We start from the raw sequence: 16,036 nt of genomic DNA on the forward strand, positions 1-16,036 counted from the left end.
TTGCACACATTGTGATACATTTACATCCAAAAAAATAAGTCAATGTAGTTCTATGTAGTAGAACTAGGAGTATTTGGATATAAAGTCATTTTTTACAGTAGTCATTTTGACTAGCAGGAAAATCACAGGTGTCATTAATAATATTAATAATGGTTCAATTCCATTTAAGAGGAGTCCAAGCATACATAATAGGGGTCGAGGATCAGGCACATTTAAATGGGAGCAACTGAAATGTATGAAATTAAGCGCACCTGTGCTTTTCAGGCTATGATAAGCCAAGATGCCTGCTTTATAAAAGGTTTGTGAGTAAATGTGATCTTTAAAATGATGCTCAATGGTCCAAAAGATACACAATGTTAAGAGAGGTGGTAATAAAAACAGATTGGCTGTGGGAGAAAAAAAGTGGAGTATATGCTCTTGTTCTGCAATCTGGTTCTGAACCTACAAAATACTTTAAAATCAGTGGAGTGAAATCAGCGCAGGTACTTCAAATGAAAAGCAGCTTGTTCAATCAGCTCGTATCAGGTGATGTGATACTTAAATCTGAAAGATCTCACCGCTAATATTCAAGAGGTCAAACAGAAAATGGAAGAAAATTAGGTTTGTCTCACTTTGTCATCAGTTTTTCAGTTTGCAGGGGTTTAAGGTCCCTGGCTTGAAATGCAGATGCCGTTTTCTCTCTCCATCTCTTAACCATCAACTATATAACTAATATAATAAAATAAATAAAAGTAAATAAAAGTCATTTAAAAGGTATATATATATGTGATATGGCAATCTATTCCGCCTTAACAGGATCAGCAAAGCTCAGAGGAGAGTGAAGGAGATGTAAATCAAGCACACACACACACACACACACACACACACACACACACACACAGTGCTGCACACGCTGCACCACTCAAAGTGATTGATGACACATGTTTCACTGCATGGGTCATATAATACTGATTATTAAGGACAATTTTAAGTTTTTTTTGTTTTTTTTACAACCTGAATCATAGTTTTGGCCACCCTTCTTACTGGTGATGGAACTTTTAACTTACAAACTTCATTGCTGAGATCAAGGCAGACTATAAAGTGAGCAGATGGCACTTTTGACATGTTCTCTAAACCAAAGTGGACTGTATGTGCTGGATATACAGTAATACTCCATTGCATAGAAAAAGTCAGTTTGCAAAGCACACATTTTAATTTGCAATGGGCAGATGGCGTAAAGATTTAAAGTTGTTTAAATCGATTTTATAAGTTAGTTTTGTGTGCTTGTTAGCCTTGCCTGTTGGATTCCAAACCCCAGCAATGAAGTCAGCAAGTAAAACCTCAACATGGCTGAAAGGAAAGGTGGAAAAACTACATAAATAAGTCCCGGCCTGTAAAAAACAGATTATTTTTTACAGTGTACCAACTTTAACCTTCACAAAGCTGCTTGACTGTTATGTTGAGTTCATTCTTAATCTCTCTCCATGATCAGTACACACACACTCTTATACACATCCACTGACGGGAGCCAATGCGTCACCACTCGACACACATGGATGGTTTCCATCAAGCTGCAGGCCGACTGATAAACTGAAAAAGTACAGGACAGGCGATTAGAGTCTGTCCTTACTGAGGATGTTAGAAACAAAGTCACTTACTGCAGTAAATGAAAGTAGGACAATGCAGGGGCCAGGCAGAGGACACAGCAGCCTGAAATGGGTCATTTAAATGTATGCAAGTGTTGGAGTGAACAAGGCTCCCGGGTGTGACATTAACTCACGATGCGGATATGAAACAAAACCCACAATCCAATCAGTTTGAATAAGCTGTAACTTTTATTGCACATTCCTGTTTGGTCTTGCAACGACCTTTCACCTTTTTGAACTTTTTAAGACCTCGGTCTCGACCAAGCACTCAAGTCAGGAGTGGGATGAAGTTGCCCGGAGTAACTGATCACAGGTCAGATGTGCACATTCCCTTTGACAAAAAGTGAGATTTGAAGCATCGGGAGGTCATACTGATCCTAAATCTGTGACTGAGGGGAACTTGAGTCCGGATCTATGTGTTGACTGCATTACCCAGAAGCCAAATCGCTATATAGAGCAAGGACCAATGGGGAAAGGACAGTAGTGACATCATGGAGGGGGATTGGGGAGTTTTCTAGGGAGCGAGGGAATTTTCTTGATTCCGCTTTGATGCACTCTGTATCAGCTCCAAAAGAAGGAAACACTCCCTTTTAAAATCTTGAGGCTTTGCAAACTTTAAACTCCCTGAAATCCCCCCGAATAAACACACCTTCCCCTCTTGTCGCACAAGTACATTAGGCTATCATTCTTAGTAAGATTTTTTTTTTTCTGCTCGTTTTCTTGTGACAATACCTGCAACATGCTTCAAATCTTCATTTTGGCAAACCACAAATAAATTAAAACACAAACATTCATAAAACACAATGTGACATTTGTTTTTTTTAGGACTCTTAGAAAGAAAAAAAAAGAAAAAATACATACAATACAGAACCCAGAAAAGAAAAGGGAACCCCAAAAACAAAAAAAAAAGAACAAGGAAAGAGAAGCATTTGCATTTTTTGTTTTCCCCCATGTTTTTTCTTGCTTTTCTTGAAAAAAGATATACAGTAGCTAGCTACCAATCACATATCACATGCAGATATAATACAACATAATCAGTTCACCCAGTTAGTGTCTGCAAACTACCGATCTAAACTATATCACAAAATTATTCTCTTGAAACCAGCAAACACTCAGATTTGAGATATTTTGTCTTAATAATAGTTCAGTTTACAGTTTTCTCCGCCGACGAGCCAAGAGAACACTATACGATCCACCCTGAAATGACTAGCCAAATTGAAAGAGGACTAACACGCTTTCGTACATGATCACATACCAGATGGTGTGTTGTATCTTTTGTCTCTTTTTTTTGTGTGTGTGTGTGTGTGTTTTCCTCTTCACGATGGGAGTGTCGCCTCACACATATTTGCTCAGACATGCGCTTGCACATATACAGACATTTATTATCGACCCTCGAACGCGACGCGAGGAGTTCAGAAAACGCGGAGTGACCCGATCTAAGCGAGGCGTCCCTGCTCTAGGATTATAGTCGGGCCTGCTGAGATGCTAGATGCTGCTGTTACCCCCGTACGTCTCCTCGCCTAACCCACTTCTTCTGCCCTCCCCTAACTCTCCTCCCCTGCCCCCCGCAGTAAAAACAGGGGAAGGGGCGGAAAGTGACAAAATGTCAGTGCCGAGCGGGAGGTTTGACATCCTCCATCCCTCTGCTCTCGCTGCTCTTCTCTAATGAACCTCGGCTGAAAATGTCAGACCAATTAGCAGCTTTCCCTTTGACATTTAACTGGCAGATAGACCAGCGAAACAAACACACGAGGAGCCCACCGGACTGGACGGACTGATAGTCTGTGGCTAGTAGGGGCTCTCGATTGATTGAAAGAGACGTAGAGCTAGAATTAGATATTTATAAAGTCCTATTCAGGCTTGGTACTCAGGAACTGTGTGTCCATGAAGTAATCGCAGCAGGGGCAGAGCAAATCATATCTGTCTTTGACCGTTTTGCGAGCCACCTGACATTTACAAGAAGCAGTCGGTAGCGATCAAAGCTTCCCACGATTTCCTCTCCTCTCCCTATTGCTGTCAGTCTCCTCTCTTTCAGCGGACATCAATCAGGCGGGCTCTGAATCGTGTGCTCATTTAAAGCGCCACTCCATCCGCCACGGCGCTCGAGCTGCTCTGTCTGTCTTCATTTCGAGGCCACGGGTGTGTGTTGTTGTGCGGGTTAGTGTACGTGTGCGTTTTCTGACCTTTAGTTCTTTAGTTTTTGGAGAGAGAGACAGAAGAGGCTATGTGCACATAGATATTCCCTTACAAACACACACACACACACACACACACACACACACACACACACGTGTTTACAGTAACAATAATAATCAGGAGCTGACATCGACAGTGGGACGAGACGACTACGTTTTACCGAAAAAAACAGCACTCCCTTTTTAGGCCTTAGTGTCATTCACAGTAAATCATATTTTTCTCTGTTTAAAGGGTTGTCTCCCCTTGCTCACACACAACAAACCCCTCTCACATCCACACACACACACATGCACACACACTGAGGCCTGGCCTTCAGCTGTACCATCTGGTATCTAAATCATGGGAATTACAGTCTTCTTCCTCTCCTGCACACACACACACACACACACACACGCACACACACACACACACACGAGACACACAATGAGAGTAGAGAGAGAAAGAAAGAGAGAGGTGATTGACTGTCTTTCTATCTATCATACATAGTCTCTGCATAAAGCAACATGTGACTTGTTTTTTTTTCTCCATTAGAAATCAATATCCATCTACGCAACAGTGAGCTCTAAATTTAGCCACGAGAGACGCAGAGAAACAAAGAGAAACAAGGTGAACGAGCGAGCTGAAGAAAAAAAAGAAAGATTGAGAGAAAAAAGAAGAAACAAAACAAAACGAGAGCACAGCTCCATGTAAATTACAATCGTCATGTTGCATTGAACTGTGAGCAACGGCACAGTCGAAAGAAAGGGGAAATGAAGGAGTGAATGAATGAGTGAGTATAAACGCCAGTGCGCTGCCCGTCTATTAAACATTAACAGCTTCATTTATATGTAAATGACCCGACAGCTACAGAGAGAGAGAGGGAGAGAGAGACAGAGGATGGGAAGTAACGCCAGTTCAGTGATAAAGAGAAGAAAAAGGAGTGAAGGAAGGAAAGGGAGGAGAGGATGGATGGCGTGGGAGGGCGACGGGAGAGAGGGATGAGTCTCCTTCATTCAGTAGTCTTTCACATGGGTCCACGCTGTCCGATTTGTCCGACTGCACGTGCATGGGTGTGCGTTGGGGGGAAGAAACAAAAGAAGAAGAAGGAAAAAAAAGCAATCCACGGACAGTAACGCACACTCCGATGCACGTGCATACACTCCCAGCTGATGTCCGATGGAGTGATGGAGTGACACATATACACACACACACACATATATATACACACACACACCTCCCTCGCAAACCTTTCCGAAATGGGGGAAAGAATCTCCCTGGGCAAGAGGGAGGAGGGGGCGGGGAGGGCGAAAGTCGCATCAATGATGTCTGCTCTCCGAAAGTTTTGGTGGAAATGAGGACAAAAAAAAAAAAATCCAAAAATAAAAATAATAACACGGACACACACGACTAAAAAGAGGAGGGGGAAAAATCTTGAGTGGAACAGCGAAAGGTGATGATGAGAGATTGTTGAGTTAGCGTGGTGTGTCGTTTTGCGTGTCGGGGCTAGCTGGGTTTGTTCCGGCTAGCGCGGGGGTTGCAGGGTCGGCTGCCCGGCGTTCAGCCGTCGGACACGGGCGGAGACACCCAGCCGTACTTCTCGTGGGTCTTCACCAGAGACTTGAAGGTGGCCTCGGCTTCCTTGCGGCTGAAAGCTTTCTTGGACTTCCCTGCTTTCCTACATATACGCCCCTGTGAGGAGAGATGAGACGGAGAGAGAGACAAGGAGAGGGAGAGGAGAGAGAGGGGGAGGAGAGAGAATGAGGTTATTATGTAGAAAGATTAAAAAACCATAGCACTCATAAAAAACTGTCCCCTAGCTGGACAAGACTCTGTTTTTTATTAGGTAATTATGTAATTAATGGAGTCTGCAAACAGTTATACTTGGTCCCACCCAACTTTCAAAAATATGGAAAAGCATCAAACTACCATTGAGTCTTTGATATTGTTTCTGTGGGTATAGAGGTTTTCACAACCTGATTTTATGGTATGATGAATGTATTTAGATTTTCCAGCAGATTTCTATTGTGGGTAGAACCTTTCATACTATCTGGTTACACTCATGTAAACACATCAAATTAACAGGAAGTACAACAGAACTGAAAACCCCCGAAATTTTTCTTTCATTTGTGGTTTGTGGTAAAAAATTTACTGTGAGACCATGTTGGGACTACTTCAACTCATAATTTCAGTATTTCTAAAAAATTCCAGACTATAAACACCATGTCTGCCAAGGACACTGTCTTCACACAGTACATTTGTTTGTCTGGCTGTCTTTCAGAGAGAAACATAGAAATTATGAATGTATCTTCACAAAATTGGATAGATAGTCAGATCATGAGCCAATCTTTTAGATGTTGTTGCTGATATGAATCTGAGATTTATGCCGCTAGGTAATAAATGTATTTTTGTTTAAGCTATAAGTATGAAACTAATGGAGATATAGGCTTCTTTCCAAGTCCTATGATTGTTTTCGCATTGCCTGAGGAATCAATTTCACTTCGCTGCAACATGCTATGTGTAGAGTCATTTTTATTTCATCATTACTTGTAGGAGTGCAACGGACAATTACTTTCATGATTGACTGATCTGCCTATCATTTCCTTTATTAAACAAGTCATTCAGTGGTTGAAACTCATGAATAATTCCAGTTACTAAACACCTGAGGTGCTGTCTTCAAATGTATCTTCACGGACAAAGAGCGCAAACCCCAAACACATTCAGTTTTACATTGATATTAAACAAAGAAAAGCAGTAAATGGCCCCATAGGAGAAGAGAGAACAATTGCTTTTCAATTATCCAAATGTTGCTGATTAATATTCTGCTGCTTGACTGACCAATTAATCAACTCTATACATCATTTAAATAACTGAATTTGAATAATGGTGCTTTCAGCCCATTCATCTCCGCTATGGATCCCTTCCATTCCTTGGAACCAAAGTATAACGTTTTAAGATCCTACACATCGTTACTTTAAGTCTTAAGACACTTTTGATTTTTAAGATGTTGACATTGATTTCATTTTCTGGGTCTACACTCAAATATCAAGAGGAAACTCAGAAACCAGCACATGTCAAAATATCATTAGTGTGATCCTGATGTGCATTGTCAGATCAAAAGGAAAACCGGCACTCCCTTCACTAATGCGTCTGAACATCCTCAGTGGTCGTGTCAACCTTGTTCTGGAGAAACTGAGTGATCTTTCGGGTTCAACATTTCCCACACAACATATAGAAACACTGAGATGCAGCCCACACATACACATGGATGAATTTGCCAGCAAATGCACAGCCGCAGGGGAGATGTCGACCGTACAAGTGGTCTAAATTTGGGTTGACCAACATTAGATCAATGTTTAACGACAGAGAAAGAGCTTTTAAGACGCCCGGTTCAATCAGGAGTGAAGATATACCCTCCAGCACGCTAGAAAATGGGGAGATAAGTGAAGACCAGAACCAACCACTGCAGTAAATGATGAAAAGGTTGTAAATATGACAGGAAATAGATATTTGAGCATATAACCCTCTTCAGCTCGGTGTGAAAAGCCTCTCACCGAGAACGCTGTGACATCTGACTTAGACTTAGAGACATTTTCACCCAGGCGCCACCCACTTTGATGAAGCCATCCATCCTCTCGCACGCTGAGCCTAATAATAAACGTGGGATGAAACGGGGGTGGGATAAAAATGGAAAAAAAAGAGGTGTGGGCATCGCCTGTGACGATAAAGCTGCCTATTCTGTTGTTGGCAGTGCTGCTAAGTCTTCCCTGAAGAAAAGCGCGTGGGAGGATGAATAGAAAGAGAAACAACTGTCTTCACATTATAAAAGCGAAGGGAAAGATACACAAGCATGGAAAAGGCAGCCATGACAAAGGTGTGATTCATGCCAGTGTCACTACATTGTGAAGTGGTTCATTTCTTGTATAAAAGTCCCCTCAGAAACAGATCTATCATAAAGGGAAGGAAATGACAAATGGTAAATTTCTGTCCACTGGAGTTAAACAGAAATTTCTGTTGTGGTTGACCTGCTGTACATGATGCCTACTGCTGTGTAATATACCAGGTGGTTTCCTGTATTTGTTTGTACACACTCTGTAAGGCTGCACCACTTCCCTCTACACTGATTGTTTCTTGGCAGGGAGAAAATGGCACTGATGCTTTCCACTGAAACCAATACTAATGAAATTCTTTTAGAAAGTGAACCCGTCTGCGTGCTGCAGTGCAGTACAGCTAAATATCCTCATAATATTACACACCAACAGTCTGCGCTGTAACCCTGCACTTAATATACGCTTCTATCCTGCTTTTCAGTAGGAAAACACTGAGTAAACAGAGCCTTGATCCCAATGTGGAGGACCCAGGAGTTAGACATGATTATATAGTGATATAAATCTAATTCACAAGGCAGCACCATCATCTTACTTATCAGTTTCATTTTGTGCTAAAAGGGTTGATTCATCCAAATCACTAGAGAAGAAACATATTTTCTCTTTCTGTTCCACCACAGGAAACACTGTCGCCATTGTTTGTTTGGGACTGTTTCTTTGGAAGAAAGTAGTTCAGATAAAAACTGTCCACAGAAAAAGTCTGTGGATTTCTCAGAAATAACATTACCCATGTTCCTGGAAAAAACACACTGCTGGGGATTTTTCAAAAATGTCATTTTGAACAACACAATTGAAATTCCTCCATTGTATTAAGGTGAAGTTGTTGGTTTCTCAAAAAACTGAAAATACAATTTCATCCAATTATTCAAAACAGATAACTGTTTTATATATATATATTTTTTTTTATACTTATTTTTTAAAACAAGTGAAAAACAAACTGGCTAATTGGGATGAGTTATTAGCTTGCGTCAGTGCTAATTATACTATTTTATATCCTAGCTTTTTACTTGAGTGTTAAATCTGTCTTTTTTCATAACATTGTAAATATATTCAAATGAAAAACAAACTCCAAACACACTAATACTGATTTGTATTTGTAAACAAGCAAATAAACTCATCTTTACTAACATATTCTCAAGGTCTTGGGTCAAGTGACAACCCTGCTAGCTTGTTACAAACAGATTAGCAAACTACCAGTTGACAGTTTTAGGTTACATTGTGGCACTTTTGACATTTTTCGGTGCTTATCTTTGCTTTTGTGTTTGCTTACTCTGGTTAACAGCGGTTAATGTATCACATGGATTGATTTATACGTTAGCAACCCTTCTATGTGAATTTGTACATACAGTACTGTACTGTACACATTAGTTGTGTTAGACATTGCAAAGAAGTTGAATGTTTCGTTTTTATGGCTAACAGATGTTTGAGTTGTGTATTTAAGTAAAAAAGCAATAAAAACTGCCCATTTTCACACTGGTGTTATATATGGACACAATGCTCCCATATAACTCTAGTTCCTGGAACCAAATGATAGTGATGGCATCATTTTAAACTGTTTTTGCCTCAATATCAGGAAGGAAAAGCCTAAATACAAGATTTAGGGTGGGACTCAAGAGATTACACAAGATAAGAGTTATTATCTCTAATGCACCACAACATTACTCTGTAACTTCTGCAGTGCATGACACAACAAAGTCAAGATAACAAAGTCCAATGTCAATTCTCCGATCAGTACGTCTCCTTGCGTACAAGCTCGTCTATTTTGGGTTAAAAGTGATGCAGGGGATAAAGGGAGATGAGGTGATAACATTGAATGATCTGGAGATTAGGGTTACAGTTTCCATTCCTGTAACAACACTGGCCTCATTTCACTGCGGGGCTTAGTGACACTCACTCTCTCAATTTGTCCCTCTGTCTCCCTCAGATACACACACATTTTGAAGAGCTCTTCCTATTATTTCCTGTCGTACTTCTGCAAATCTTGAAACCGATTCCGATAACGAATGTCCACCACAACAACTCGTTTAATCTCATATCGGGTTTGACACATGAAACGCTCACACAAATGAAACAAGGCAGAATATGGCTGATCTCGCCACATGTATGAAAACAATTACAATTCGGAAGTCGATTTTAGGTGGAAAGGGGAAAAAATCCCTTTAGGTTATTTCACTTGTTTTATGAAACCGAAGCTGACTCATGAGGTGACTCATTCAGATATGATATGCAGCGCTCCTCAGGGACTTGCTTTCTGTTCCTCTCCACTTGCCACATAAAAAGACAACCTCCTCTTTTCTCAAACAACTGGTCCACACAGCCTTTAAAATGGAAAACAGACCGACTAGGTAACACCAAAGCAGTGCTGGATGAAACCTGCTCTACCTCTCTGTGCAGCCAGAGGCCTATAATACAGATTACCCCGACTGACAAACACAGATAATGCACTGGTTGGCTACTGTCACAGAGCATAGCTGATGTTTTTCTCTTTTCAAATTACATGCATATCTTCACATCCCACCATATGGTGGCTGTCACCACCTCAAAATGGCGGCTGCTGCCTTGGATGGATATTGTTACGGCAATTGGCCGTCATTAAAGGTGTGATTACCATGGTGATCGATGGCAGGGAGGAATGTACCCTGAGCTGAACATCGTGGTGTCATTAAACCAATCACTGTGAGCATCTTGTACTTGTTTTTACACTCGAGAGAAACCAATTTCTCATTGGTGTGTTCTTTATGAGGAGAACATGAGGCAGTGTGTGTGTGTTTGTGTGTAGGGAAATTAGATGTACTCTGTTTGTATGCATTTGAAAACACTGGCTGTGTTGAGGAAGAAACCGTACGAATGAGAGAGTGAAAATATGCTTTGTGAATATGGGTATTGATGCATAATCCATAACAAAAGTCTGTGACTTAAGCATGAAAAGGGGAAATTGAGCATTAATTAGCGCCATTGTGCTCGACAGTCATCTACAAGAATGGCTTGGTATGACGCATCCAATGATGGACAGAAAGCAAAAGTAAAAATATCTGGAGAGAGAGAGAGAGACAGAGGGAGAGAGAGAGGAAGAATGGGAAAACAAAAGAGAAAGTGTGTGCGTGTAAATGTGCGTGTGTCTGTGTGTGTGTGTTGCAGTTCAGCAGAGTGAGCGCCCCCGGCCTATACAGTGCCATGTCAGTGTTTATCTATTTCAGCTAAGCGCTCGCTCGTTGAGAGGGACACACTCGTGTAAAGTGGCTGCTGGGTAATCGTGTGAATGGAGATCAGTCAATGGGCAGAGCAGGGAAGGCCCCAGTGCATGTTGGGAAGCTGCTCTGGGGACTGGGGTGGGGGTGGGAAGGTGTTGGAGGGAAGGGGAGGGAGGGGTAGGATTGCATAACGCAGACATGTGCTTAAAGGGGTCGGATAAACAAACAGGGATCGATGGCATCATCATCCTCATCAGATCAGTAAGGAAAGCCCTCTGGGACTGATGGCGGGGTCATTAAAGGGCTATACCACAGTTGTTTTTTTTTAAACTTCAGTGAGAATGATTTCACTTCCCATGTCTGCACACAGTCACTTTCACTTTGCATTCATTTAACTTCTACACATGAAATCCGTCATCGCAAACAGGAAGTTTTACTGGGGATTTCTGCCTGTTTTACACATTAAATTCACTTAACTGCTGATGTCACCAGTATTATCTCAGCTCAGCCTTTAGACTTTCAGTTTTTTTTTTTTACAGGAAGTCAGGATTACACACTGACATTGTGAGGTTTAACAGAAGTGAGCATTTAAGAGGCACTGGGGTTGTGAAAAAAGGTAGGATGCAGTGCTTATGGTGCTTGACCCATTGTAGGAACTAATAGTCAGGATATCTCTGCTGCTTCATCTGTGACTATTCTTGTTTTAATCTGTCACTTGTGAGCCCATCAACTTTATATGACCATTATGTCATTATCTGTTGATGACATTTACACTTAGGATGCAGTGATTTTTCAGTCTATAAAATGAAGGAAAAAAATAGTTAAATAGTAAAAAATCCTAACGACATTGTTAAGTTGCTTGTTTTTCTGTAGAGCCAAAAGATATTCATTTTACAATATGAAACAGAGAAAAAGCTGAAGATTAGTACATTTAAGAAGCCAGAACAGACAAAACTTTGGTATTTTTGTGCCATTAATGATTTATAAGGATTAGCCAATTATCAGAGTTGTTGGCAATTGATTCTGCTGATCAATGAATCATTGCATCTCTATCGATATGAGAAGATAAAAGCTTAGTCACCTTGAAAACCTCACTAAGGGTTTCTTTTTATGAGCATTTGATAGCAGTTCATTTCATGCTAGATTGAACTACATGGTTGTATTTTTAAATGAATAATGAATAGGTGACAATTAATTTTACCAAGATGTTGTTAAAATAATGAGTAGAGGTGATCAACAGTGTGTGATGTTCTTTGGTTTACGCACAGAAGTGAACAGTTATGTACTGCTTGTCAGGAAATCTATGAGATATGTCTCCTGTTCGGACTGAGGAGAGGAGGATATGTTATAGCCTGTAGTAGACTATAATTCTTAATGACGACGGTGTACTTTCTAAACACTGCTCCACAGAGAACAATACAGCAGCACAGATCAATTACAAAATTGGCTCACACTACAAAGAAACCCATATTGAACATGATGCTGAGTTTGCTCAGACAACTGTTTTATATCACCTGTACAGCGCTGTGGGCCTTAATTCACTGTCATACAAGACAAATTACACTGTGCCAGTGACTGTCTTAAAATTGGAGGTTAGGTATCTGCAAGGCCAGACTGATGATTAACTTCAGTTCAGTCGAACCGTTTGAAAATGACCTGTAATCTAAATGTGTAATTGTGTGTGTGTGTGTGTGCGCTCCCTCACATCTGCAGGTAAAGACATGTGTCTCTCTGTTGACTTTCAGCTTAGCACTTTGTCACTGCATGTATCCTCTCACACTAAAAATAGAGGGATCTGCTTCCAAACAAGCCCCATCCCTATTGTCACAGTGAACCGCCGACCAAGGACGAATAAATGTATTGTGTGTATTTAGGTTTATATATAGTGCTGTGTGCTCAGTCTGGCATGGTGCATGACAGATGAGGGCATCTCCCCCGAAAATGAGGACATACAGCACATGTGAGGGCCTGTAGACACACATCCATCCAAGACCAATGAGATAAAGATGGACACGCGCACACACACACACACACGCGCACACACACACACACACACACACACACACACACACACCACACACACACACACACACACGTACACACCACACACACACACACACACACACACACACACACACACACACACACACACACACACACACACACACACACACACACACACACACACAAACACACAGAGGAATAATCAATCAATATTGTTTCCATTAGCAAACTGAAGAAGGAAGATACTGCACCATAATTAGAGAAGACTGCAGAGCTGCTAGCTCATGTCCTCAAGTAGCAAATCAAGATGAACACACACACATCTTCATCTTCCTCTCTCTCTCTCTCTCTCTCTCTCTCTCTCTTTCTCTCTCTCTCTCTTTGTCTCTCTGTCTCTCTGTCTTTCTCTCTCAAGTTTTTGCATGACCTCTCTTGGTAACAGATGCTTAATGACCACAGATGACTCGGGAATAATGTTCAGTTATATCACCAAAGACAAAAAAAGCAGGTTGGGGGCTGGGCGGGAGAGTGGGTGACAGTTTACATAAGGTCTCCTGCTCCAATGCTGTCACGCTGCTGACGTCAAAAGACAGTCAGTGAGGAGAAACGAGCAGACTCTGTGCATAAAATCACTCTATATGACATTAAAATGTGCATTACAAAACACAATCAGTGCCTATTTGTTGGAGTGGAAAACAGAAAATCTATTGAGGTTTAAATGTTTAGTGCATTTGGAGATGCAGACATTTCCATCGGAATTGCAGAGCTGTTGCTGCTGCTGCTGCTGCTGCTGCAGTGCACTGAGGATGTGCAAAACAGATTTGACAGGATTACATAATCCAGTCAGTCTAAGTCAGAGAGGGCTACTGGTAGGTAGACTACCTGCTGTCTTTATTTATCCATCTGTCTTTCTATCCATCATCACGCTATGCACGTGTTGAATAATTATCTTATGCCTGTGTTACAACAATCTGATGCCAGTGCAGATAGAGTGAGGCTGCAATAGAGCCTGCATGAGGGACCTTTCCATTGCATGGCAGCAGGTCTTTGTTGTCAGAGGATGCTGATTTATGGAGGCGATAAAAGGAAAGCAAACTGGGACTGCAGAGATGAGCTGGCATCAAGGAGATACTGGGTGTTGCGTGAAATGGCTGCCCGTAAATGCACATAAAGATTAATAATATTCACAATGGTGGGTTTGCTGATAGCAGAGAGGAGGAGGAGGGCAGGGGAGGGGGGTGGACTAGCAGGCTGCCTTTAACAGTACAGTGCCTACTTTATAACTCACTGGGCAACAACAGAAAAATGCTATAAATAAACATGGAGCAAGAGCGTCTTTATATCAGATTATTTTGTCTTGTGATGATATTTACTTTGAAAATAAAAAGTGACAGGTCTCTCATGGTGCTTTATTTCTTTTATATTTACAGATGTTTCAGGAATTCTCCTACAAACATCGTGTATCTTATCTTGAGAGATCACTCCAAAACTGACACTAGATTCAACAAAATTCAGACAGCAGACCTATTTGCTTAAAAAATATGACATTATTAAAAATCTATTTGAAGATGTTTCCTTGTGGATTAAGGGGGCTGTGAGTAATTCCATATCCAATTTAAACCTGTATCGTGATGGACATGTAAAAGTAGGTTTACGCGTTAATTACGCATGACGCATGAATGGTTGCTCATATCCAGCTCGTTTCATGGCTGAAAATAGATGAACTAGAGATGAGTAACATGCCGTATGGTTGATGATATTCCAAACAGAACCCCTCACCCACCAGCCTATCCTCCCCTCACCTGTCCTTTTACGAGGCTGGCCGCAAACTGCCTCATGACCGCCTCCACCGTGTAGGCGCTGGACCATCCGCGGGGGGTCAACAGCTCCATGCATATGGCCCCACCGTCCAGCACGTAGCCGTTCTCCAACCGGGGTGTCAGGACCCGCATGAACGGCGGCGAGAAGGGGAAATTATCGGGAAAGGTGACGTTGAGCAGAATGAACTCGGTGCTGGTCTCCTTCATGTCCTGCCACAGCGCCGAGTCCTTGTCCACTTGGTGCAGCTTGACGTTCCAGTCATACAGGTTGTCCTCCACCAGCTCCACCGTGATGAAGTTATCCCCTAACCTCCTGATCTCCTGTAGCTCCTTCATCAGCCTCCGTGTCCGGACCTGGGTGCAGTGTTGCCGGTGAGGCGCCAGCGGTGGTATCGAGGAGGCACTGGTGGCTTTACTCCCGCCTCCTCCCGTCTGCTGCTTCTCCTTCGCATCCTTGCCCTGCTTATCCTTGCCGGACGGCTTGTCCTTGCCGAGCTGGTCCAGCTTCCTCGCTTTAATCTCCGGGGTGCTCAGAATGTTGGTTTCGTTGGCTGTCTGACAGTGTTTGTTGGTGTTATTTTTCTGGTTCCCTTTGGTGCCCTTTAACGAGCCCTGATGGTGCTTTGGGTCCTCGGTGTCCCGGTCGTGCAGACGGATCAGACCGATCTTCCGCAGTAGGGTGGCCATAATTTTTTTATAGATCTATTTCTCCGCCGATCCCCCCGCACAGGGGCGAGATTCACCCTTTTCGAGTCGGTTCCCTTTCGCAGAGACGACCTTTATCGATGCTGATTATTAACCTTGTACCGCAATCCCCCTCCGTTCACTGCAGCCTCAGGATGAACACAACCGGGGAGCCTGCGCTGTTTTCTCCTCAGTGCATCATCTCGACGCGGCTCGGCTGAAGGAAAAAAATGAAACAGGAAAACAACAATTAAATATCAGTTAAGATAAACACTCACCTACTGACATATCTTGACAAACCACATTCATTCAGTTTCGTTTTTTTTCCTCCCCCCTACAAGTGGACCGACATCATGACTGCAGTTGCTCAATAGGACGATGCGTTTACGCAGAAGCACTGAGGTGATCTTATGGTACATTTGAACAGAATGGTATATTAGAACACAGGCTGTATGAAAACCATCCGATTAAAACGACAAGAGAGTGAATTATTATAGAAGAGAAACGCATAACGGTTTCTATAGAGAGAGACACTCCACTCCTACAAGAATAATATATTAAGGTCATTATATAATAGCTATGGAATTATTATAAAGCCCGATGAGGTCACATAAAGATCTAAACACACTCTAATAATATCCTATATTTTCCTT

At 41.9% G+C, this 16,036-nt stretch overlaps 1 protein-coding gene across 1 annotated transcript; it reads right to left on the bottom strand.

Annotated features, from left to right (window-relative positions):
- Window positions 1-5,357: 5,357 nt before the first annotated feature.
- On the bottom strand, window positions 5,358-15,234 carry ube2ql1 (ubiquitin-conjugating enzyme E2Q family-like 1). Its single transcript, XM_053334553.1, has 2 exons — window positions 14,682-15,234; window positions 5,358-5,489 (listed from the first exon to the last, which is right to left on the bottom strand). Exons 1-2 carry the CDS (start codon window positions 15,033-15,035, stop codon window positions 5,358-5,360), a joined length of 486 nt encoding a protein of 161 aa, XP_053190528.1. The 5' UTR covers window positions 15,036-15,234.
- Window positions 15,235-16,036: the final 802 nt, after the last annotated feature.

Source organism: Scomber japonicus, chromosome 15, assembly GCF_027409825.1.
Source record: "Scomber japonicus isolate fScoJap1 chromosome 15, fScoJap1.pri, whole genome shotgun sequence".
Taxonomy (NCBI): domain Eukaryota; kingdom Metazoa; phylum Chordata; class Actinopteri; order Scombriformes; family Scombridae; genus Scomber; species Scomber japonicus.

Excerpts from the sequence above, each read along its gene's own strand:
- ube2ql1 (XM_053334553.1), bottom strand. The coding sequence starts at position 15,035 with ATGAAGGAGCTACAGGAGATCAGGAGGTTAGGGGATAACTTCATCACG. Across the intron at positions 5,490-14,681 it reads CCAGCCTCGTAAAAGGACAG|GGGCGTATATGTAGGAAAGC; the intron begins GTGAGGGGAGGA and ends CTCTCCTCACAG.